Source organism: Sylvia atricapilla, chromosome 15 (genome assembly GCF_009819655.1).
Source record: "Sylvia atricapilla isolate bSylAtr1 chromosome 15, bSylAtr1.pri, whole genome shotgun sequence".
Lineage (NCBI taxonomy): Eukaryota > Metazoa > Chordata > Aves > Passeriformes > Sylviidae > Sylvia > Sylvia atricapilla.
Genome location: NC_089154.1, coordinates 4,784,154 through 4,806,230, shown reverse-complemented (window position 1 = coordinate 4,806,230; position 22,077 = coordinate 4,784,154). Strand labels below are relative to the sequence as shown.

At 55.0% G+C, this 22,077-nt stretch overlaps 2 protein-coding genes across 7 annotated transcripts in view; one reads left to right on the top strand and one right to left on the bottom strand.

The window, feature by feature from the left end:
• TNRC18 (trinucleotide repeat containing 18) overlaps window positions 1-11,590 on the top strand; it is a 54,426-nt gene extending 42,836 nt beyond the window's left edge. For 4 of the 5 annotated variants that reach the window (XM_066329779.1, XM_066329776.1, XM_066329775.1 and 1 more), the window contains 12 exons: window positions 1,289-1,731; window positions 2,572-2,736; window positions 3,529-3,670; window positions 4,016-4,133; window positions 4,404-4,479; window positions 4,831-4,939; window positions 5,858-5,974; window positions 6,250-6,414; window positions 6,948-8,254; window positions 8,555-8,791; window positions 9,260-9,334; window positions 9,883-11,590. In XM_066329779.1, coding sequence (XP_066185876.1) covers window positions 1,289-1,731; window positions 2,572-2,736; window positions 3,529-3,670; window positions 4,016-4,133; window positions 4,404-4,479; window positions 4,831-4,939; window positions 5,858-5,974; window positions 6,250-6,414; window positions 6,948-8,254; window positions 8,555-8,791; window positions 9,260-9,334; window positions 9,883-10,089 — 3,161 coding nt within the window. In that variant the 3' untranslated portion in view covers window positions 10,090-11,590. The remainder of the gene's footprint in view (window positions 1-1,288; window positions 1,732-2,571; window positions 2,737-3,528; window positions 3,671-4,015; window positions 4,134-4,403; window positions 4,480-4,830; window positions 4,940-5,857; window positions 5,975-6,249; window positions 6,415-6,947; window positions 8,255-8,554; window positions 8,792-9,259; window positions 9,335-9,882) is intronic. The other variant, XM_066329777.1, reaches the window with a different exon arrangement.
• Window positions 11,591-11,803: 213 nt separating this feature from the next.
• SLC29A4 (solute carrier family 29 member 4) lies at window positions 11,804-21,681 on the bottom strand. 2 transcript variants are annotated; one of them, XM_066329780.1, is made up of 11 exons: window positions 21,554-21,681; window positions 17,712-17,881; window positions 16,918-17,049; window positions 16,693-16,806; window positions 16,485-16,613; window positions 15,972-16,046; window positions 15,341-15,606; window positions 15,117-15,252; window positions 14,403-14,590; window positions 13,897-14,137; window positions 11,804-13,819 (listed from the first exon to the last, which is right to left on the bottom strand). In XM_066329780.1, exons 2-11 carry the CDS (start codon window positions 17,869-17,871, stop codon window positions 13,677-13,679), a joined length of 1,584 nt encoding a protein of 527 aa, XP_066185877.1. In that variant the 5' UTR covers window positions 17,872-17,881; window positions 21,554-21,681; the 3' UTR covers window positions 11,804-13,676. The 2 variants fall into 2 exon arrangements, with proteins under 2 accessions (XP_066185877.1, XP_066185879.1); XM_066329782.1 differs by lacking the exon at window positions 21,554-21,681 and adding an exon at window positions 19,849-19,959.
• Between the last annotated feature and the right edge of the window lie 396 nt (window positions 21,682-22,077).

The window sequence follows — 22,077 nt, the reverse complement described above, 5'->3', positions numbered from 1 at the left end:
GTTAGACAGATCTATATGGGTTCCATTTATAAATTCTCTATTAATATTTATTAAGTGATAATGGAATTTATAGCATGCCTCAGAATGGAAAATGATGTCCTCCTCTGGAGCCTGGCTTGTTTTAGCACTGTTTCCATGCTATATTAGGCTTTTGCCAACTTGTTCCAACAGCCTCTGCTAAGAATTTATTGTCTTGTAACCTGCCCTCCTTGAAAATGGAAGCATCTAGAAATTACCTCATGCAGTACTGAGAGAGGAGAAGGAGTGTTTTAATTTCCAATGGGTTTTTCATTTTGAGCCTTGCCAGCTTTGTTTCTGACATGCTGGCTCTTTTTCTCTTCATGCTGGGGCTGTCTCAGGGGAAGAGGGTTGGGTAGATGAGAGCAGTTTCCTGCAGACTGAATTTACCCAGGAAAGGGAGTGTATTGGAGAGAAGGACCAAGAGAAGATGCTTTCCTTGCTTTGTGCCATGTACATTTTCATTTTCTGATGTGAATGTTGTTTGTCTACCTCCTGCCCATGTTGCTGGGTGTGTAGGTGCTGCCTCAGTTTCTCTTCTCCTCCTGGAAACATGATCTTGCTTTCCTTTATCAGGTTCAGGGGAACACAGTGAAGGTGGGGAACATCTTGGCATTACTACAGTATTTCAGGCCTCTAGGTACTGCTGTGCCTGTACTAAGCAGAGGCCAGTGTGAGGGGAATTCCATTTGCCTCAAACAAAATATAATTTGCCTCTCTTGACTTTAAGGAGACTCCTTGAGCCAATAAAAAGATCTCTGGTGTCTGTTGGCCAGTGAGAAAAAACAAGCTTGAAATATGGGTTTATTCCATTTGTTAAAAGACATTTTTCTTCTGAAACAAAGGTGAAACTGGAGAGTGCTCCCACCAGGAGAGGAAGGATCATCTTATGTGGTTTATGCTTGGTTTCAGTTGAGCAGCTCCTTTTTGAGAAGGGGCATGTTAAAGTATCTTTCCTCTTCAGAGCTTCCCTGCAGGATTTTTCTTGTGGGAGAAGGGAGAAAATGGAGGCAGGGAACACACTGAACTACACTGCCTGAATGATTGGGCTCTGGTTTGGAGCTGGGCAGGCTTCCTTCCAGGGAATTTCCACAGTGTTCTATGGTTCAGAAATGGAGGTCTGAGGGATGTGGGGATTGGAAGGGGGAACAAACAAGAGCTCTGTTGAGCAGGTACAGCATCTCCCATGGAGCTCAGAAGTTTCCAGCAGGATGTGTCCCCTTTTGGCTCGACCAGGCCTTTGACTGATGGTTGAATCCTTTGCACCTAGGGACAGAGTTCGAGTACACTGACTCGGAGAGCGAGATCAAGATCAGGAAGAAGTCTCCTTCAGGGCTGCTGCGCGGGAAGAAGGGGCCGCTGGAGTCCAGCAGCATCCCGCCAAGCCAGGCCCCCAGCAGCCTTGACTCCGGATCTGGGAGCGCTGACAAGGCCAAGCTGGGGTCTGAGAAAGGCCGCAAGCTGAAGAAATTTAAATCCCCTAAAGACTTGAGCTTTGAGTTTGGGCTGGAGGCCAGCGATGATGACCTGTGGAACCGGCGCCGCAGCGAGCGGATCTTCCTCCACGACGCCACCACGTCCTCGGCCATGCTGACATCCACGGCGCCCGCCAGCTCCACCCCTGTCTCCAAACCTGGCCGCTGTGGCAAGGGGGCCCCCATGAGCCCCAAAAAGGAGGGCAGCAAGGGGAAGGAGAGGAAGGAGCTAAGCAAGGTGAGGAATACGCTGGCCAGGTTGGTATTGGGATGCTTGGGAGCTGAGGGTGAGGGGAGGGCAGTTAACTCCACTAAGGCAGAGGAGAGTTGAGTCCTGTCTCAGCAGTTGTTTGGCTGCCCCTTGTCACCCCTGTCAGCCTCATATACACCCAGAGACTGTCAGACTTGGATCTGACTTGCAGGGAGTAAATGCCTGTCATGTTTGAATGGGGCTAGTTACTTCACCCTCCATGTCCCAAATCCATTCTGTTTGGGTGGCCAGAGTCAACCATCCTGCATTAAAATAGGTCCTGTGAAATCTCTCTCCCACTCTCTGCATGAGCTTGTCCTCTTGCTGACCTGTGGCCCCCAGACTGGCCTCTAAAGTTTTTATATGACCTTTTATATGGTGACTTCTGGGGTCTGTCTGTGGCTGGGGATGACACTGGTCTCTGGGTTACTGTCTTTTCATCTAAGCTGAATGCTGGACTCTCTCTGGCTCCAGTTCAGTTCATGGCAGTGTTGTGGAAGAACACTGATGGGGGGAGTTAGACAAGTTAGTTGTGACATGAGGCCATCTGGGATCTTCTTGGAGCTCTTTGGAGGAAAATTTGATGGGCAGGAGTTGCTCTCCAGGGTAATGAAAAGCTCTTCCCAAAATGTGTGAAGTCAGAAAGTAGAGCTGGGAGATGCAGAATGTGATGTGGGCAGTGAACCCGCTGCTGGCTGAACGTAGTCCTACCTGTGCTTGCCTTGCCACCTTTTCCCTTTCCTTGGACCCAGATCTTTATTTTTATAATAAAAAGATCTTTTATAAATCTTCTCTTTATTGATGGAAGTATTTTGTTTTTATTTTTAGCAGCGGAAGAAGGGTAAAGAAACACCCTGCTGCTCCTCTTCCTCATCCATGTCTCCTCCTGGCATCCCCAGCTCCCCCTCTGATGTTCGGGTCAGCCTGGCAAGTGCCCTGGGCTCCACCAAGAAGAGCAAAGCTAAGGTGAAAGCCAAGGAGGTGAAAAAAGAGGTGAGGGGCTGGTTCTAGTGTGGCTGGACTGGAGGGTGGCTGGCAGAGCCCTGCTGTATCCTGGACTGTTGCAGTGTGAGAGAGGGAAAACAGATGTGCAGGTTTTGCTGGGTGTGCTAAAGGTAAAGGGCTGGTTTGAGATGCCTAAAATCCAAGGAAGACTCAGATAGTACCTGCTGCTACCATCTGGTGTTCATTTGCATTCATCCTCCAAATTAGTGAGCAGGCAGGGTTTTCTGTAAGGCTGCCACGGGGTGGAGGGAGAGCTTGCATGGACAGCAAGGACCAAGGAGATGGTGATGGAGTAGCCCTGCCCAGCACTGGGTCATGGCTGGTTCCTGCTCCACTGCTGTAGCCTGTCATCTCTCATAACATGCATTGCTGTCTTCTCACATTTCTGTGTGATGCTTATCATCAGTGTGTAGCAGCAAGGAACAGATCATGGAGATTGGAGAAGAAATAGGAACAGTACCTGGTGCCTGTTCAGTGAAGGCAGAGGCTCAGGAACACTGTGGTGAATGTGGAGCAAAACTACAGCTCCACAGCATCTCTCCCAACCTGCAAGAGTGAGGATGTGGGGAATAGCTTTTGGTCAGCTGCTGGTGATGCTTGGGGATAAAGGCAGCAAAAAGTTTGGGTACACCCATTTAACTGTTTGTGAGATGAACATTCCTGAGGATGGAGATGGGTTTGTCCTGATATCCTCAGGTTATTTTTTGTTGAAGGAAGGTGAGATGGGGTCAGACTGTTTCCTGTGGTGATCCAGCTGATGGGCTCTTTGCTCTCCTGCAGAACCGAGGGAAGGGAGGAGCTGTCAGCAAGCTCATGGAGAGCATGGCAGCAGAGGAAGATTTTGAACCCAACCAAGACAGCAGCTTCTCAGAGGATGAGAACATCCCACTGAGCATGCTGGTTGAGAGGCCACCCACACCAGGTAAGGGCAGGATTTTACAGGTAGAGGAGCTGGGCAGGTTTCCCAGGGCTGCTCAGAGGACAACTGTGCTGCTTTCACACATTCCCCATCCAAAGTCATGGGTCTTTGGGGTAGAAATACCACTTTTTCAGTCAATTCAATAAAAACTAAGCCTGATCAGCATGGCCCACTGTGACATCTAGTTGAAGCCCAGTCTCTGAGCTGCCCTATTTTCATTTACTGGTATGTTACTATTGCCAAGAGAGGGGACAGTGCTGCTGGGAATATGAGGCTTCCTTCTCTTCTCACTGTCCCTTTCCCATGTGTGGTGCTCTCTAATCTCCATCTTGCTCCAACACCTCACAGCTCCCCGCTCCTGTATCATTGACAAGGATGAGCTGAAGGATGGCCTGCGTGTCCTCATCCCCATGGATGACAAGCTGCTCTATGCTGGGCATGTCAAGACAGTGCATTCACCAGACATGTGAGTTGAAGGGCTGCTGTATCCACCTGGGATCTGCCAGAAAATGGAGTCCTAGCTGCTGCATGGATCAGTTTGGGGGTTGTATAGAGCTGGCTGCCCAGAGACTGACAGTGTCTGGCAGGGAGGGAAGGAGAGTTCACTCTGGTTTATCAGCACTGAGGGAAATCCAATTATCTCTCATTAAGTGCTCTCACATCCTCAGAGGGAGGCGCTACCTGGTTAGGGTGGTGTCTCTCTTGTGCTGTGTCTGACTGAGCCTTTGTGTTTCAGATACCGGGTGGTGGTGGAGGGCGAGAGGGGAAACCGTCCCCACATTTACTGCCTGGAGCAGCTCCTGCAGGAAGCGGTATGTGAGGCCTGTCCTCGGTGCCCATGCCCTGTTCTGGGGTGGGGAAGGCTAGCTGGAAGCTCTCTCCTCCTCCAGCTGCAGGGGTGCCCCCATAGTCAGTGTGGGCAGAATTCCCCTTGGCGTGCTTGCTGCCCCATGGCCAAGCTCCCCACTGGCAGCAGGCACTAGTCCTGTATTCCAGCAGGGGTGGTCCTTCACACGGCCCTGTGAGCACACAGGAGGCCATTCCCCGGCAGGGAAACTGTCTCTCGCCTTCTCCAGTGCTGCTTTGCTCCATGCCAGGTGTGGTGGGATGGTCTGTGCTGGTGCCAGGGTGGTCAGTAATTGCCTTCCTCTTGCCCTGAGCAGATCATCGATGTGAAGCCCCCCTCAGTGCGGTTCCTGCCCGAGGGCACGAGGATTGCAGCCTACTGGAGCCAGCAGTACCGCTGCCTCTACCCAGGGACAGTTGTCCGAGGTAAGGCCACCCTGGCTGCTCTGTGCTGTGAACCTGGGATGTCTCAGCCCTGTGTGTCCTCAGGGATGTCAGGCTTGTCTGGAGAAGCCCTGAGCTCTGCTGTGAGTGTCCTGGAGGTCAGAGCCTGGCCTGTTCTGTCCTCTATGTTTTTTCTCTCTCATTAATGAAGCAGATTTAGTAACATCCTGCAGGTTCAGGAAGAGATTAGAGCAATTTAGGAGCTTAAATATATCAAGGACATTTAATACATTTCAGAAAATCAGAATTTATTCCAGGCATCAATAATTTCTCAGGCTGTGGAGGTTTGTAAGTCACCTGGATACTCAGAACTTTGCTCTGACACCAAACTTTGCAGTCTGGTCCCATTAAAAAGTTGGTGAATGGCTCTGGACAATTCTGCCATGGCTGGTCTTGTTTTTGGGCTCTTGGTCATACCACATGTGCAAAAGAGAATAATTACTTTTGATATATAAAGCAGTAATGCTGATGCAAAAAGAGAGGGTAATAACACAGCTTATTTCTCTTGGAGAAAGTGAAAAGAAGCAGTTTATGATGGCTGAGAGTAGTTACAAACCATAGGTAAAAAAAAAGGTATTTCAGTGAAAGGAGAGAAGTGAAATTGCGCAAGAATAGAGGGGAAATAGTGGAGAGAGGTGGGAAGTCGAACTGGAATGGCTGTTATGTTCTGGAGCAGTGCTGCTGATGGGGAATTTCACACTGAGTGGGCTGGTTTATCAGGGACTTTCCATTGCAGAGTGAGTCTTCTGTGCTTACCCTGCACAGCCCAGGGAAGGTGTGGTGGGATGGTTTGCAGCTGGTGCCGCACCCTTGCCTTTCTCCATGTCCCCACTTCCCTTACAAGAGGTTTGTACTCCAATGTTTGTTCCTAATCCCTTCTTCTGCTCCCCCATCCCACAGGAACCCTGGATCTGGAGGAAGATGGTGATCTCATCACTGTAGAGTTCGATGATGGGGACACGGGACGCATTCCACTGTCTCACATTCGGCTTCTCCCACCTGACTACAAGATCCAGTGTGAGTCTTGCTGTTCAGTTTTTTTGCAAGACACTTCCCACTCTAACATATATGGAGTTTTGGGCCACTTTCCTCAAATTTTGGGACAAGTTCACAGACTTCCAGTCACAAAGATTGCACCATCAGTTACAGAACACAGAGCTGGGGTGGGATATCACCCATAAGGAAAAAGGCCCAGTCCCTATTGCAGATTTGGTTGGGATGCTTTCACTCTATCACATCTTTGTTTTATGTGTTATTTGACTGCATTTGAACATCTCTTTGACCTGTTCCAGGTGCTGAACCCTCCCCTGCCCTTCTGGTGCCCAGCACCAAGCGCCGTAGCCGTAAATCCAGCAAAGACACTGGAGAAGGAAAAGAGGGAGCTGCACTGGGGTCAGAGGAGCCTGTGTCAAAGGGCAAAGGGCGAGGGAGAAAGCCAAGTGTCAAGGCCAAAGCTGGTAAGTTGCCACACTGCCGGGTCTGGAGCTGAGGGAATCCTTGCACAGTTCCCTACTGTTCTCCCCAAGCTAGGGCTGTTGCTTGGAGCAGGATTGTGAGGATAGATGCGTTGCTTGAATTTAAAGCACCTATGCATCTTGCTCTGCTGTGGCTACAGTATACAGGAAGCTGGCCTGTGCTGTGACAGCCTCCTTGTGTCAGTCAGGAATGTGGAGCAGAGTCCCTGTTTCAGCTGAGCGTCTCTGCAGCCATCAGTAGGGCCAAAGGTGCAGGAGATTTGTAGTTTGGTTCTCCTGGAGTTGAAGCAGCACCCCTGAGCATTGTCTATCACTTCTCACAAGTACTGGCACCAGGCCAGGCTGTTCAGTGAGCAGTGAGGACACCCCCTGTGTTCCTTTGGGGGTACCTGAGCAGGCAGAAACAAGCCATGCTTGGCCAGAGACCAGTCAGCATTGGTGTCTGGTTGTGTCTGAGCTAATAAAGCCCATCTGGAGGGATAACATCATGTCTTTGTGGTTCTTCCCCTCTGCAGAAGAGGCTGCTTTGCCTGAAGAGAAGGATCAGGTGGAGTCTTCACCTGTTACCTCCTCAGTCCCAGAGAAGCCGGCGTGCTTGAGCAAGCCAAGCATGAAGGGGTCACGAAAATCGCAACCGCTGCCGACTGGAGGCTCTCCTGCTCCCACAGAGGAAAAACGGTCAAAAGCTGGCAAAATGAAGATCTCCACAAAGCTGCACAGCCCCCCACAACCCTCTTACCAGCCTGCTGTGTTTGGCAGCATCCTCAGCACGGAGCCCTACAGTGATCTCCCAGGAACGCTGGCGGCCTTTGGCTCCAGCGATGCTTCGGTGTCTAAAGCCAAGGCCAAGAAAGGGCGGCCCACAGAAGAGACACAAGAGTTTGGCACCATGGTAAAGGCTCAGAGGAAGCATGACAATGAAATCCTGATCAAGCTGGACCATGAGGGTGTGATGTCTCCAAAGACAAAGAAGATGAAGGAGGCGATGAGGATGCTGGAGGACTCGAACCTGGCCAGTCGCAGAGATGGGAAGAGTCTCTTGGGGCTGGGCTATTCTGCTGCAGTGAGTGTGGAGGGCAAGCAGAAATCTTCCCGAGCCAAGGTGGTTGAGGGAGACCCTTCCTCTGCCAGCTTTGGAGGAAAGTTTGATGCCTCAGCAGAGAGCCTTGCTGCTTCGAAGGACCAGGAAGAAAAGGCAGCAGCTCCAGCAGCTGTGGAGGAGTCTGAGAGCAACAGCAGTGACAGCAGCTCGGAGTCAGAGGGAGAAGAGGAGGCTGAGAAGAACCAAGGGGAAGCCCAGGACAGCAGCTCAGCCAGCTCAAGAGCATCCACCCCTCTTTCTTCCTCCAACTCCTCCTCTTCTTCCTCTTCTAGCAGCAGCTCCTCTTCTTCTTCATCTTCCTCCTCTTCCTCCACTTCATCAACTTCTTCTTCATCAAGCTCCAGCTCTTCTTCCTCCTCCACTACGGATGAAGATTCCTCCTGTAGCTCTGACGACGAAGTAGCTGAGGCCCAGCCGAGTTCCTCGGTGCAGCAAACCCTCCCACCCAAGCAAACCAAGCAGGCAGGGAAATCCCGGGCCTCCTCCCACCCTCAGAGCCAGAAGCAGCCGGCGCAGCAGCCGGTGCAGCAGCCGGCGCAGCAGCCGGCACCGCCGCAGAGCGGCAACAAGAGCCGGCCCAAGAAGCGCGAGGGGATCCACCTGCCCACCACCAAGGAGCTGGCCAAGCGCCAGCGCCTGCCCTCCGTGGAGAACAGGCCCAAGATCGCTGCTTTCCTCCCGGCGCGGCAGCTCTGGAAGTGGTTTGGGAAACCCACACAGGTAAATGCTCCCATAGTGCTCGGCACTCGGCGCTGGAGTTTGCCTCCTGCTGCCTCTTCCCTTTTTCTGGGGTGGTGGAACAGCTGGTGTGGTGTGCCAAGTGTCCAGTTTTGCAGGGAGATTGGGGTTGGCTTTTACCGTGTTGGGGAAGCCATTCTACATAGTGTATCCCTCTGCCCCAGTTCCTGTGGGAATACTGCCAACAGCAAAGGGATGCATGCGGGACAGGGCCAACAGTGGTGTGTGGGGAAAATACGAGTGATCCCCTGGCTGAGCAGCTGCGTGATCCTGTCTTGGCAGAGACGAGGAATGAAAGGGAAGGCCAGGAAGCTGTTCTACAAGGCCATCGTGCGGGGCAAGGAGATCATCCGCATCGGAGACTGTGCTGTTTTCCTCTCCGCTGGCCGCCCCAACCTGCCCTACATTGGCCGCATCCAGAGCATGTGGGAATCCTGGGGGAACAACATGGTGGTCCGAGTCAAATGGTTTTATCACCCAGAAGAAACCAACCCTGGGAAGAAACTCAATGAAGGCAAGGTAGGCTGGTCTCCTTTTCTGAGAGGTCTGCAAAGCTCCTTGCTCCCTTTCATTTCCAATGATGAGGAAAACACCCAAGGTCCGATTTGTTACTGGTACCCTGAAGGGGGTGGCCCCATTCTTTCCATGTTGTAGGGGCTGCCTGTGGTGTGGGCAATCCCGGTGTTGGCCTTTTGAAGAAGGGAGGGGTGGATTTCTCTGTATTAGGAAACAAAGACTTTCGCGTTGGTCCAAAAAGAGTGTCAAGAGCCAGATCAATTCTTCAAAGTGTAAGAAGGATGGGCCTGGTGCTCAGAAACACTGAATTTTGCACATGTGCAGGTAGTTTACAGCAGGATTTATTCCTAGTGGCAGTGGGCAGGGGTTGAAGTTCCAAAAGCATGTGTGGTGGGCAGGAGGTGATGGCATGGAAAAACAACGAATTCACTAGGTTTTCATTTCTGTTTTCTCTTTTCTTCTTGGACACAGCGTTGGGATCAGAAATCAGGCAGGAGTCTGTCCACAGCTTTGCAGGCATCCAACCAGAGGAAGGACTTTATGGAGGTTGGTGAGACTGGGGGAAGGCTGGGAGGGAATGCTGGGTACCCTGTAAGAAATAAATACTGCTGGGAAATGCCCCCCAAACTTCTCTGGCTCTTGCTTTTTGCCTTGGCTGCCAAGTCTGCAAGTGCCCAGGACTTGGGATGGATATTTCTGGGAGGGTGGGAGTAGCTGCAGGTGCTGGGTGTGGGGAGAAACAGGAAGCTGGTATCCAGCTTTGCATTTGCATCCTTGAAATGAAGATGACAATCTCCTGGCTTCCATATTTCCTTTATGTGTGCTTGGCAGCCACAGCATTCCCATCAGTGGGAGCCAAGTGAAAGCCAGGGCTCAGGTTCAGTGTGCTGGAGAGATTGTCCAGGCTGTCCATGGGCCTGTGCAGATTCCCAGTGGCTGGCTGTTGGGATGAGCAAGATGTTCTTGAGCGTGAGCAAGTCCTATCCCATTATGATGAGGGTTTTTTCTGCTCTTTGAAGATGATGCTGTAAATGCTGTGTGATATAATGGCCCCCTTTTTTCCTCATCTCCTTCTTTCTGTTCCTGTTGTGCAGAGAGCCCTCTACCAGTCCTCTCACGTGGATGAAAATGATGTCCAGACCATCTCACACAAGTGTCTTGTTGTTGGTCTGGATCAATATGAGCAGATGCTAAAGACAAAGAAATACCAAGACAGTGAGGACCTCTACTACCTTGCAGGGACCTATGAGCCCACCACGGGCATGATCTTCAACACCGATGGTGTCCCTGTCATCTGCTGACCGCCCAGGGGACACATGCCACCCCCAGGGAAGGGATGGGACAAACCTGAGGACGTGCCTGTTCAGACGACATGATTGTTTCTTTCAATGCTCATTTCTGTGTCACACTACAGACAGGAGAGCGCGAGAGACGAGGAGGAAGGAGAAGACTGAAGAAAGGGGTTGGGGAAGCAGTTACAGAACTCGAGGAAGATGCCATTGGGGGTGGTGGTGGTGGTGCTTGAACTCTGAGGCTCTTCTGGAAGTGGCTTTAAGTAAGGTGACACTTGACCAACTTCTCCCTTCCTCCTTTTGGTCCAGGAAAGCACATGGGTCTCGTGATCATTTCACCAGCGGGACCCCCCGGCAGGAGGGATCCCTTTTGTGTCATTTTCCCCCATCAGTAACTCGGAAGCTGCCCGCATGTGGAAGGCCCCTCTTGCCTTCTGCGTGCGCTCCTCTCCGTCCTTATATTCCCTTTCCAACTTAGTTTCGCATGACCCTTTATAGGAAGGACAGGGTGAAAGAGAAAGGAGATGAGTCTCTCTCAGCGCCTCGTCTCGATCCTCTCAGCGCCTTTTTGCCGTTCCCTTTCCCTGGACACCCCTCCAACAGCGTGTGGAGCACAACAGGACAGGGCTGGCCCCAGCACAGAGATGGCAGAAGAGAATCCTCCAGGCTGGGAGGAGCCAGGTGGAAGAGGGGGTAACATCCGGGCTGGAATGCTGCCTCCCCACTGCCTTGAACAAACAGTCTGAACCATCTGCAGCTCTGTGCCCCTTCTGCCCTGCAAAGGTGCTGGAGGGAGCAAGCAGATGGCCAGGGGGGTGACTTGTGGCAAACTGAGACCTCACCTTGGAGCGTGCAGTGAAGAGGTAGGAAACGACTGGGAAAAGCTGCTGCTTGGAGGAGAGAAGATCAGAGGCCACTGGAGTCTGGCATCCTTCACCCAGCTTTACCTGCCATGCCTTGCCTGCTCTGAGACGTGGAGCTGCTGGGAAGCCTTGCCCATCATTTGAAGGGAATGGGGACAGTGTGTAAACCCGGCTGTGCCTGCCTGCGGCGTCCCCACAGCCAGAGCCCCGCTGCCACCTTGGGCTCAGGGACTGCACTGTTCATCCTCCTCCATCCACCGAGGAGCTGAGCTCCCCTTGGGCACACACCAGACCCGTGGCACCGCTGCTGCTGCTCCAGGGTTACACCTGGCTAGAGGGAACACTAGAGGAGAACCTGAGGAGGACGACACACCATCCTTGCACTTAAAACTCCCAAGAGACGCACTGATCTTTGCAACTCCTGACTCGCACTACGGATCGCCGGGACGCGGAGCGGGGCCCGGCTCGGCCCAGGCTCCAGTGGGGAGATGCTTAAGCCAAGGACAGATTGGAAACTCTCCACCCTGGCTGTGTACCAGAGACTGGAGGCCGGGGCTCAGGGGTGAGGGACAGCCCCACAGAGTTACCCCTGGTCCTTTAAACAAACCACATGGTGCTGAGCTCGTACCATCTCCACCCCGGCGGACAGTGACGGTTCTAGCCTGTACAGTTTTAATGTACCAAAAGACTCTTTAGCCCTCCTGTATTATAAGTCTTTAAATGGATTCAACTTTTTAATTATAAATATAAATATAAATATATATATATAAATATAAACTTTTTAAAACTGTGAAAAAAATTATGAAATTATAAAAAACAAAAAAAGAAAAAAACCCACAATGGCAGAAATGAACACAGTCTGACGTTTAGAATATTATTTTTTATTTCCTGTTGGATTGTGATTGTAAATGATCTGGGAACAGGCACACCCCCCACGCTCAAAGTGTACTGTACTTCTAGAAGCAAATTGTGTGAGCATATTTTAAAGAGCGAGAGAGAGAGCGCGCGAGAGAGATTTTATGCTAATGTTAAATAGAAAGCACTTAAAACCCACTGCCTTCTATGGAACACAAGGATATTTCAGACAATCGAGAGGAAAGGAGAGCCAGGTTTTTGTCTTTTTGTTTTGTTTTGTTTATGTTTTGTTTAAAACAATTTTTTTGGCATTCTGTTTGTTGGAGAACTCCGTGTGATCTTTTTTCATAAAAAAAAAAAAATCTAATTGAAAAAAAGTAACCCAATGAAGCATCTTTCTTTGTCTCACTTGACCTGACCTCAGGGTTTTTCTCCCCTTGGTGGCAATGATGGCTTTTTAGCTCAGCCCCTGCCCTTGAGAAAGACACAACCCAGGTGCCTGGTGGCTTTTTGGGGAGAACCCGTCTGTGTGACGTGGTGGCACCAATGGACAGGACTGAACACTGGAGTAGGGGCGTCTGCTGGACAGGGCCTGTGGGTTGGAGTCCTCCCTCTGTCACCATGCTGAGGGCACCATGTGCAGAGGATGAAACGCTGGATTTGCTCTTTTTGGTGTGAGCTGCACTTCATAGAGGCAGGAGTGTGGCATGGCCAGACCCTCCTGTGCCGCGGGGGCCAGGTCGGGGCCAGGCCTGGCATTCACTGGCTCCTTGGGCTTGGTTCCCTGGGAGGTGGCACCTGCCAGTTGGCACAGTGAGGTGCAGCTGGTTCCAAAACGTGGTGTTGGCACCTTCTCCTGACGTCTTTTGCTCCTCTTGGCCTTCCTTTTCCCTCTCCCATGTGATACCCACGGCAGTTTTCAGGCTGGCAGGGGTTTGGTGTAACCCAGTGGCATGTTCAACCACCCCAGGTGACACAGGGGGCCCTGAAGCAGCACAAGGGGCACCCCAAGACCCAACAGGACAGGCAGCAGGCACCATCCTGTGTGTGCCAGCCCAGCCTGTCACCAGTGGTCAAGTTCCACCAGTGCCAGTGGCACAGCTAAGGACCAACCATCGTTGCAAAGACATTTAATTATTTAATCAGCTTCACTTATGTCCTGTGCAATAAGTCTTGAAGCTCAGCAGTGGCCTGCAGGTGGCAGTGGCAGTGCTGTAGCCTTGGGACCCCCCCCTCTACCCCTTGCAATGGTACAGATTCACAGTGTGGGGTGGGGGGAGGCAAGACTGCCTCTGTTACAGTTAGGGGGGATAAAACAAGACGCACACAAAAATCTTTTCCCCAACCATCAGGACTGATTCGCATATTTAGGGAGGGACTGTGATTTCAAGCTGTTCCTGGTGAAAACCTGCAGCACCATCAGTGGAAGTCGAGACCCACCTTCCCAGAGCCACCAGGGACTGAAGGAGCATCTCTTGCTCCTCTTCTTCCTCACCAGCCCTCCATCACCCTCCTCCCCAGTGCTGGTCCTATTCCCTTTGGGATTTGGCAGTATTTCTTCCTCCTATCAATGGCTTGGCGCAAACAGAAGATCCCCAACCTTCACTGGAGAGCTGCGCATTGCTGATGGGGAGATCCCCCAAAAGCAACAAGAACTGTCCCCTGGGGTGGGAGGAATGTCACCCCAAGCAGTGGCCCTGCACAGTGCCTGGCTGGGCAGCACAGGCCGTTTTGGAGTGCTACAGCCCTGTGCCACAGTCCTTGTCCACGCTGGGGTGGATTTCTGGCTCCAGGCTCCCTCCTTGAGGAGAGATGTGGGGCTCTGGGGACCATGGTGGAAGCAGGTCCCACCCTGTCCCCACTGCCCCGCCCCAGGGCTCAGTACCCCAAGGTAAAGGAGCCGTTGGAGGTTTCAGTGTAGAAACAGGTGCTGTGGGAGGTACTGGTGAGGCTGTAGGCAAAATACGCCACGGCCGAGCCCAGCGTCAAGCCCGTCATGTAGGACACGGTCATGGTGTTCCCTGTGGGAAGGGACAGGGGGTGGTGTCAGGGTGCTCTGGCCACACCACGTGGGATTCCCAGGAGGGCTTGGTCCTACCTGCCAGCTCCCGCTGCTCCGGGCTGACTTTGCCTGCGGCCAGGATCATGGGGACGCTGCCGAAGTAGCCGTTGGTGATGCCCATGAGGAGGGAGAAGATGCAGGGCCAGGCGGGGTGGCCGAAGGTGGGCTGCCCGTTGGGGTAGACACACATGATGAAGAGCGGGATGAAGACCACACGGAGGCAGGAGTAGACGAGGAGGTGGGTCCCTCTCCAGTCGTAGGGCAGGGCAGCCAGGATCTGCAGAGAGGAGCAGAGACTCTGCTGGGGGGATGAGGAGGCTGGGGAGGGCCCTGTGGTGCCCAAAATGGGGCAACAAGGAGGTGAAATGGTGGAAAGACCAACTGCTGTGGGAACCCAACCTTGGCTGTACTGGTGAGCACCAGCCTCACGCTTGGTTAGACCCCCCTGGGTAGAGATGACCCTTGGTGGAGCCAAGTGGCTTAGAAAGAGGAGACCAAAGCAGGACAGACCCCCACTGTGCTGGCTCTGGCCTCTCTCCTACCTTGCCGACGAAGTCAGAGAGGTTGAAGATGGCCATGATGAGGATGGGGAGCCATTCCCCCAGCGTGCAGTTGTGTATCTCCGACTCCAGCCCGGGAAAGAGGCACAGTGTGATGAAGTAGGTCATGGCAATGGAGAGCATGTAGGCCCAGATGAGGCGGGACACGACGTAGCGGTAGAGCAGCATGTCTGACAGGGACAGGCAGCACAGCTCAGCCAAAACTGCAGCCCGGCCCCCTTGGAGAGCCTGAGAGCTTTGTCTGACCCCCGGGGGTGCCTTTCAAAAATGAATTTGCCCCACGGTTTTGGGCATATCATTAGTAAAGGCATATCATTAGTAAAGTAAATCATAGAATGGTTTGGGAATAGAAGGGACTGTTGAAGATCATCCAGTTCCAACCCCCTGCCATGGGCAGGGACACCTTCCACAATCCCAGGTTGCTGCAAGCCCCATCCAACCTGGCCTCGGGCACTTTCAGGAACAGGGCAGCATGTGCCAGGGCCTACCCACCCTCATAAGGAAGAATTTCTTCATAAATATCCCATCTAATCCTGTCCTCTTGTCAGTTTGAAGCCATTTCCCTTTGTCCTGCTATTCCATGCCCTTTTCAGAAGTCCCTCTCCAACCTTGGGGATGATCCTCCCCCCTTACTCTGTGTCACTGATCATTTATCCCACCCCACAGGCATGGCTTTCCCCCGAGCACACCACTCACCTCGGAAGCTGGGCCAGCTCCTCTTGATCTTGGGCCGAGGGACGTCAAAGCGCATGTAGGTGCCACTCCCAGCCAGCTCAGCTTCGGGGCCGGGGCTGCCCTGGGGGGAGCTCGGCTGCGCCTGCTCCCGGTTCTCCTGGATGAGAGGGAAGAGGGGACAGCAGTGCCGAGGTGCAGTGGCACAGAACCCCAGGGGCGGGGAGGGAAGCCCACGCTTGGCTTACAAATCGGACGTCCTCGGAGGTGACGTCGTGGTGGACGCGGTAGCCGGTGCCGGGGTCGCCGGCCCCGCGGCTCTCGGGGAGGCCCTTGCGGGAACAGTCCGTGTAGTAGCGCACGAAGTGGGTGCGCTTCACCAGGAGGTGGAGGATGAAGCACGTCAGCTCCATGCCGATGGAGATGAAGAAGAAGATGACAGTGTTCTCCTTCTCGTCTGACAGCAGCAGCTTGGTGAAGATGCGGCTGAGCGAGATGATGACCCCGGCGGTGCCTGACGGTGTGGGAGAGCTGTCGGCGCTGGGCCCCACTGAATCCCAGCTCAGGGATCCTCATCATCCCCCCACCATGTGGATGTGATGCTTCCCGGTGTAGAGGAGTCACCAGCAGTGATTTTGGGGTGATAAAGCTTCTGTCAGACCCCCCCACCCCCAGCCTGACATGGCAGTGCAGGGATTTAAAAACCAGTAAACTCCCCGGTTTTCTGGGGAGCACCCTGAGGCATCCCTGATCTGCTGGCAACCCAGCTGGGCTGTGCTGGAGCCAGTGGGGACCCAGGTGTGAGTGGCTGGGGCCCCAGGAGAAGGTGCAGGTCCGTGTGGTGGGATGTGGACATGGTCAGTGGCTGTGGGTACTTACTCTCGCCCGTCATCACTCCCTGCGTGTAGCGCTTGGGCAGCAGCCCCGTGTAGCCATAGAAGCTGGATTGCTGCACTTCAGGAGAGATGCACAGAGGGGAGAAAGGGGGATTATTGCTGCAGCCGAAACTCTGGGAAGTGGGAAGAAACCCCAGAGGGAACTGGGAGCTGCTCCTTGCAGCAGCCTCCTTGCTCCAAAAGCAGCAGGGCTTTTTTTCTTCCCTCCCTGGATGCTCCACTATGTCTGTTCCCATCCAAAGTGGCCACCAGGTGTGGGGGCTTGGGATGCCACCATGGTGGCCCAGATCAGCGGTGTTGGTGACCCATACATGATTTGGTGCTGGTGCCCCTGGCCAGTGCCACAATGCCTGGACAGAGGTGGAGGGGATGGGGCAGGGACCTGAGGGATACAGGGATCAGAGCAGGAGGTTGTCCCAGGAGACCACAGCTCAGGGATTGGGGTTGTTTCCCATCCCTACCTGCCATGTCCCAGCCCAGCTGCTCTGCCACATACCTGTGCAGCCAAAGGCCACCACCCCGACAGCCACCAGGTTGATGGCGTAGGCTTGTCTGCGGCTGAACAGCTCCAGCCACACATCGCAGATGCTGACGAAGAGCAGGGGCCCCAGGGCAAAGAGGTAGCCTGTGGGGGGCAGACAGAGGTGGTGGCAGGGGCACATCAGGGTGACAGCACTGCCTGGGGCTGCAGGGACCCCACTCACCCACAGAGATCCGGGTGTGCAAGCTCAGCAGCTCCACCAGGGCATTGTTGAGGATGACGGCCACCAAGGCCACCAGGATGTAGGTGAGGCTCATGTCAAAGACGATGGAGGTCCCTGAAGAGAGGCAGGTGATGGGGGGACAGGAGTTCAGCTCCCTTGGAAGTGGGATTGAGTTCTCTCCAGGTTTGGGGTGTCAGGGAAGTGCTGGAGCTGCTCCAGACCTACCTGGGTATTTATGGTGCAGATAATCCACATCGGTGATAAAGCTGTTGTAGGGCAGGAGAAATCCCACCCCAGCCAACAGCATGGCAAAATAAATCCCATGGTATCGATCCTGGGGCTCGGGCTCCTCAGAAACTGCCCCAAGAGAGGAAAGAAAGCGAAAAAGACATGACAGTGGCACTGCTGCACCCCTGGGACCCACGTCAAACCCCAACCTTGAAGCGATGAAACAGCTCAGCTCCCTGTACACGTGCAAATAAACAGCCCCAGATCTGAGGAGCTCCTTCCCTAAATAAAGACATTTCAGTGCCTTCAGTGGAGACCCAGGAGGCAGGAAAACATCTGGGCTTTGGGGTCTTTGGTGAGTTTTAATTGCAGCTAAGCAAGCTGAGAGCCAGGCAGTGCAGGTAAGAACACAAGTCAAGGTGCAGGAAGAGTCAGGGTGGGTGTGGAGGTGGATAGGGCTGCCTCAGGATGTGGAGCAGGGCTAGGGTGAATCCCAGGAGTGTCCCTGAGTCCTGCATGGAGAAAGATGAAGCTGCAGGCTGCGATGAGCCTGGCAGGAGAACCAAGGCACCAACCATCAACTCCTTGCCAGCCTGCAGAGCCCACTGTCACGGGATGTGCTGGTGGCTCACATGGTACAGAAAGGGATGACAATAGTAGTGGGCAATATTGTGGCATTTCAGGCTATTTGTGGCTGTTAAACCCATCCCTGGAAGCTCCTAAGCAGGTGAGAAACCAGCAGGGAAGCTGGCTGCTGGCTGTGGGTCAGGTTAGGCCGTGCCTGCCCTCACCTGGCTCCATGAAGGTGAGGACACCCTTGGCCTGGCTGCCCCGCTGCAGCTCGTCCTCCTCCAGCTGGTAGCTGTCGAAGCTGAAGCTCATCACCACGTTCCCCTCCGGCGTGGCCGCAGGGCTCAGCTCCTTGAAGCGCTCGGCTCCCACCGAGCCCATCCTGGCCACCCTGAGCGGGAGGGAGAGCAGTGACAGCCCAGGGTGCCCTGCTCCTCTGTCCCCAGGGCTCTGCAAGGGACAGTGGCACGTGGGTGGCCCCGAGCCTTCTCCACCTCGCTGTATCACAGCGGTCCTGATGGGTTTTTTCCGCCTGGAAAGATGATTTCCCCGCGGCAAATGGGATCCACCGACTTCGTGGGCAGAAGTTTGGCTTTGGGGTGGTGAGCAGAGCTCGTGGGGGACCCACACGAGGCACCCCCCGAGGCACAGCCTGGCCCAGCACCTCACGGGGAGGTTACCAAAGACAAACCAGTGTGATTTGCAGAGGCAATTAGAGAAATTAATGGATGAAAAGCACTCACGGAAGGCGGCTGCGGGGATGATCCCGGCTGCCTCGGGAAGCCCTCGCTCCCCGCAGGCACAACACTTGCTCTGCTTTATGCCCTTTTCAGCATCTCTGGTGCCTGGGGCTGGGGCAGAGCTGCCAGCCCGGGCGGACACACTCCTGCAGCCTTCAGAGAGGGGATGGGATCTGACCCTGCTTTTTCCAGATCTGCTGCTCGGGGAGATCAGAGCCAGCACGAACCTGCTGCGAGAGCTGCCCGAGAGACCCCAGCATCACACCTGAGAGGGGCTGCAATGAATACATCCCAAAATGAACTCTCCAAATACCCGACATCCTCCAGTGACCCCACCAGAGCCACCCAAAACAGGCTTCATCCCTCGTTTCATCCCTGAATTCCTTGCCCGTCCCCAGCCCACCTCCTGCAGATCTCCCTGGCACCCAGAGGTGGTGAAAAAATCTCCAAGGCAGTAGGTTGAGTCAGGCAAGGGAGGAAAAATCAATGACAGTGATTTCTTTGGTCTCCCTGCCAGACATGGCGTTTGTAGGAGCAGAGAGGTTTTCCAGCTGCCGGGATGTGTTGGGTGCTGGAGGGCCCTGAGGCGGGTGGGCAAATGTGGTGCCCACACACCCTGTGAGTGGGCTCCTGGAGCCTGAAATGCTTCTCTTGCTGCAGAGGTTGCTGCACAGGGCAGCACTGGCCCGGCCCTGAGGCTGTGCTGAGGTCACAGCACGGCTGGGGGGCTGGAATGGGGTCCCCCGTCCCAGAGCCCCCCAAGACCCCCAGCCCAGAGCTCCACGAACAGAAGAACCCAGCAGGGCACGCTGTCTCCGGGACACAGCTCCATCCTGCTGCTCCCGGAGGAGCTGTCTGCAATCCCCTTCACCCACACCCTTCTGTGCCTGCTGCCACCCCAGGCGATAAAACCCAGCGGGAGGCATCTCCCGGGTGCCGGAAAGCCTGTTGCAGGGTTTTCCCATAGCAGGAATCCCGGCTGGAGAACACACCGGCTGGAAAAGCCTCGTACGTACTGCGTGTGGCCCAAAGTTCCCGGGGCCAGGAGCAGAGCGGGGTGCGGGATGCGCTGCACAGCCGCGGCGCTGGACCAGCCTCCGGCACTCTCCGCCTCGCTCCCCCGAGCATCCCTGCGCTGCCGTAAATTGGATTTTCTCCTCCCGCCGGATTTACATCCGTCTGCCCCTATGGATTTACACCCTGTGGCCCCAGTGTGGGGGCGGGGGCGTTTCTCATGGCGGGCAGGGATGGGAGATCTCACCCGAGAGCAGCCCTTGCCCCGCTGCCCCCCGGCTCTGCGTGACCCCCGGGCACCGCAGCCCTCGCCTTAGAGCACAAAAGCAGGTTTCGCTCCGGCAAAACGGTCCCCCCGACATCTTGCCAGGGGCGAAGTTGCCATAAACGAGGGGGATTCAGTACCCCACGTCCGCGATCTGAAGGAGAGCCTCCCGGCCGGGCGGAGCGCGGGGAGCGGGGCCGCGCCCGGAGGATGCTCGGGGGGCCGGGAAGATGCTCGGCGGGGCCAGGGCGAGCAGGGGCTCGGGGCGGCGGCTTCCCCTCCTTTCCCCCCGCTCCCCGGCGGTCCCGGCCCGACACAACAGGTCGCGGCGGTTCTTACCTGGCTCCGCCGCGGCGGCTCTGCGGCACCGCTCAGCCCGCCCCGCTCAGCCCCGGCGGCCGCCGGCCCCCGGCCCCGCCATACCGGAGCCTCCGCCGGGAGGGGGCCGGCACCGAGTGCGGCGGCGGCGGCGCGGAGCGGGGGCGGCCCCGGCTCTGCCTCCCCCCGGCCCTGCCTCCCCCCGGCCCTGCCTCCCCCCGGCTCTGCCTCCCCCCGGCCCTGCCTCCCCCCGGCCCTGCCTCCCCCCGGCCCTGCCTCCCCCCGGCTCTGCCTCCCGCCCGCCCCCCGCTCCTCCCCCGAGCCCCCCGCCCGGCCCGGGGCCGCGGGAGAGGCTTTCCCGATGCACGCCCATAGCCCTGTCCATAGGCACCGCCTATAGGGACCGCCTATAGGGACCGGCGAGAGGGATTTCGGAGGCCCAGAGCTAATTGCAAAGAGATATTAATTAGGAAGAAAGCCCCGGTAATTTCATTCAGGGCATGAGCTTTCCAGGGAGAGGGTAATTCTTGTCCTGAGAAGGGTTTTGTCTAAGAGGGGCTGATGGAATCAGGAGGGATGAGTGGACAGACTGAGGGACGAACGGACGGACGGACGGTTTGATTGCAGCTCTGGCTAACAGAACACAGCAATCCCCCAGCTTTTTGAGGAAACAGCCAAGAGGGTCTCTGCTCCCCTCCAAACCCAGGGAATGGAAGCAGAGGAGGAAGGGAACCAGCGATATGGCAGTGTAGATATCCACCTAGGGAGAAGGCACGAGTCCCCAAGGTGGGTGACCCTGGGAGGGACCTCGTGGGTGTCCCCATCCCTCCTGGGCTGCGTGAGCTGGCCCAGGCTACAGGCTCCATCACGGGGATCTGGAGCTATCAAGTTTTCTCCAGAAGCAGCAAGGCACAGAGGAAGGACTCAGCAGGTGCCCCCTCCCAGCGAACTGGGTGAAAGCCCTGGGGGACCATCCCTTGCTGGGCTCTCCCCCTCGGAGTGTGTGAGGATGGAGGCAGCAGGAAGGAGGAGAAGAACCATCCTTGCTCCCGGGCCGTGGCTGCACCGCCCCGGGCTGTGAATTACAATCTTCTCGCAGTCAATAGATGCTGCCGTTGTGTAAATCAGCGTGTGGGGCCGGGGATGCGCTGCTGCTGCTGCTGCTGCCAGAGGAAATTAGAGACACAACTGCCTGTAATGCCTCAGCCACCCTTCTGCCGGGAACGGGGCTGAGGAAAGGGTCTCCTGCAAATTCATCACAGGGAAGAAAACAGGCCAGGTGGAAATTTCCATCTTTTCAGTTTGGCTCAAAGCACACCCGATTGCTGTGCCAAGCACAGCCTGGAGCCGGGGCTCAGCCTCCCCTGCTCCCCTCTGGGCTGAGCACCTGCACAGCTTGGCCCTCTGGTGCAAAGGGTGTTTTATTTTCGTGGCTGTTTGCTTTGGCACATTTTTTTTTTAGGTCTAATTTCATAGTGTCATTGTAAAATCTCAAAGCACCTCACTCCCCTTGGGGTACATCCCCTTGCTCCACACCAGACTCCATCATCCTCTTCCAAGAGCCTTGAAAATGTGAAAAAAGGGGGGTGATTGTGGTGGGGGTTGCCTGGCCGTGTCTGCCATGGTTGGCACCCAGACAGTGAGAGTGCTCCATGAAAAGAGCAGGATGAGCTGAAGCATATGTGCACCCGCCTTTTCCCGGTGCTCGCCAGGCAGCATTACTCACCACAGGGATTCCCCCAGGAGCAGCTTCTCCCCATTCCAAAGCCCCGGGAATAGCACCAGGGGTCCTCCTTTAGAGACAGCCAAGCTGAGGGCAGCAGCTCAGCTCCCAAATAGTTGTGATGTTCTCCAAGCCACCGGCAGATGCAGCAAACACCTGGTGGCAAAGACCAAGGCTCTGAGTTTTAGTCTCCTCTCTAAAATCACACAATCAAGAGATCCACATTTTAGGGGACAAGGGGGTTCTCTTTCAACTTCTCCTGCTATAGACGTGACAGAACCCTGCTGGGATACTCAAGGAAACTGCTACAGCTTGGAACGCTACAGGGAACACAGGGAGATGAATCCATCAGGGTGGACTTCTCTGGGTGCTTCCCCTCTGTTTTGCCCACCCCCAAGGGCAGTGTTAGACACGAACAACACCGTCCCCCCCTTCCAAAATGCCCAGGGTGCCCTCTGAGCACGGACAGGCTGAGCTGCCTCTGCCTGACAAGGGTATGGGGGTCCCATGGGCTCTCCTGGAGTTTT

Excerpts from the sequence above, each read along its gene's own strand:
- SLC29A4 (XM_066329780.1), bottom strand. The coding sequence starts at position 17,871 with ATGGGCTCGGTGGGAGCCGAGCGCTTCAAGGAGCTGAGCCCTGCGGCC. Across the intron at positions 16,807-16,917 it reads TCTGCACCATAAATACCCAG|GGACCTCCATCGTCTTTGAC; the intron begins GTAGGTCTGGAG and ends GCCTCTCTTCAG. Across the intron at positions 14,138-14,402 it reads TCTCTGACTTCGTCGGCAAG|ATCCTGGCTGCCCTGCCCTA; the intron begins GTAGGAGAGAGG and ends TCCTCTCTGCAG.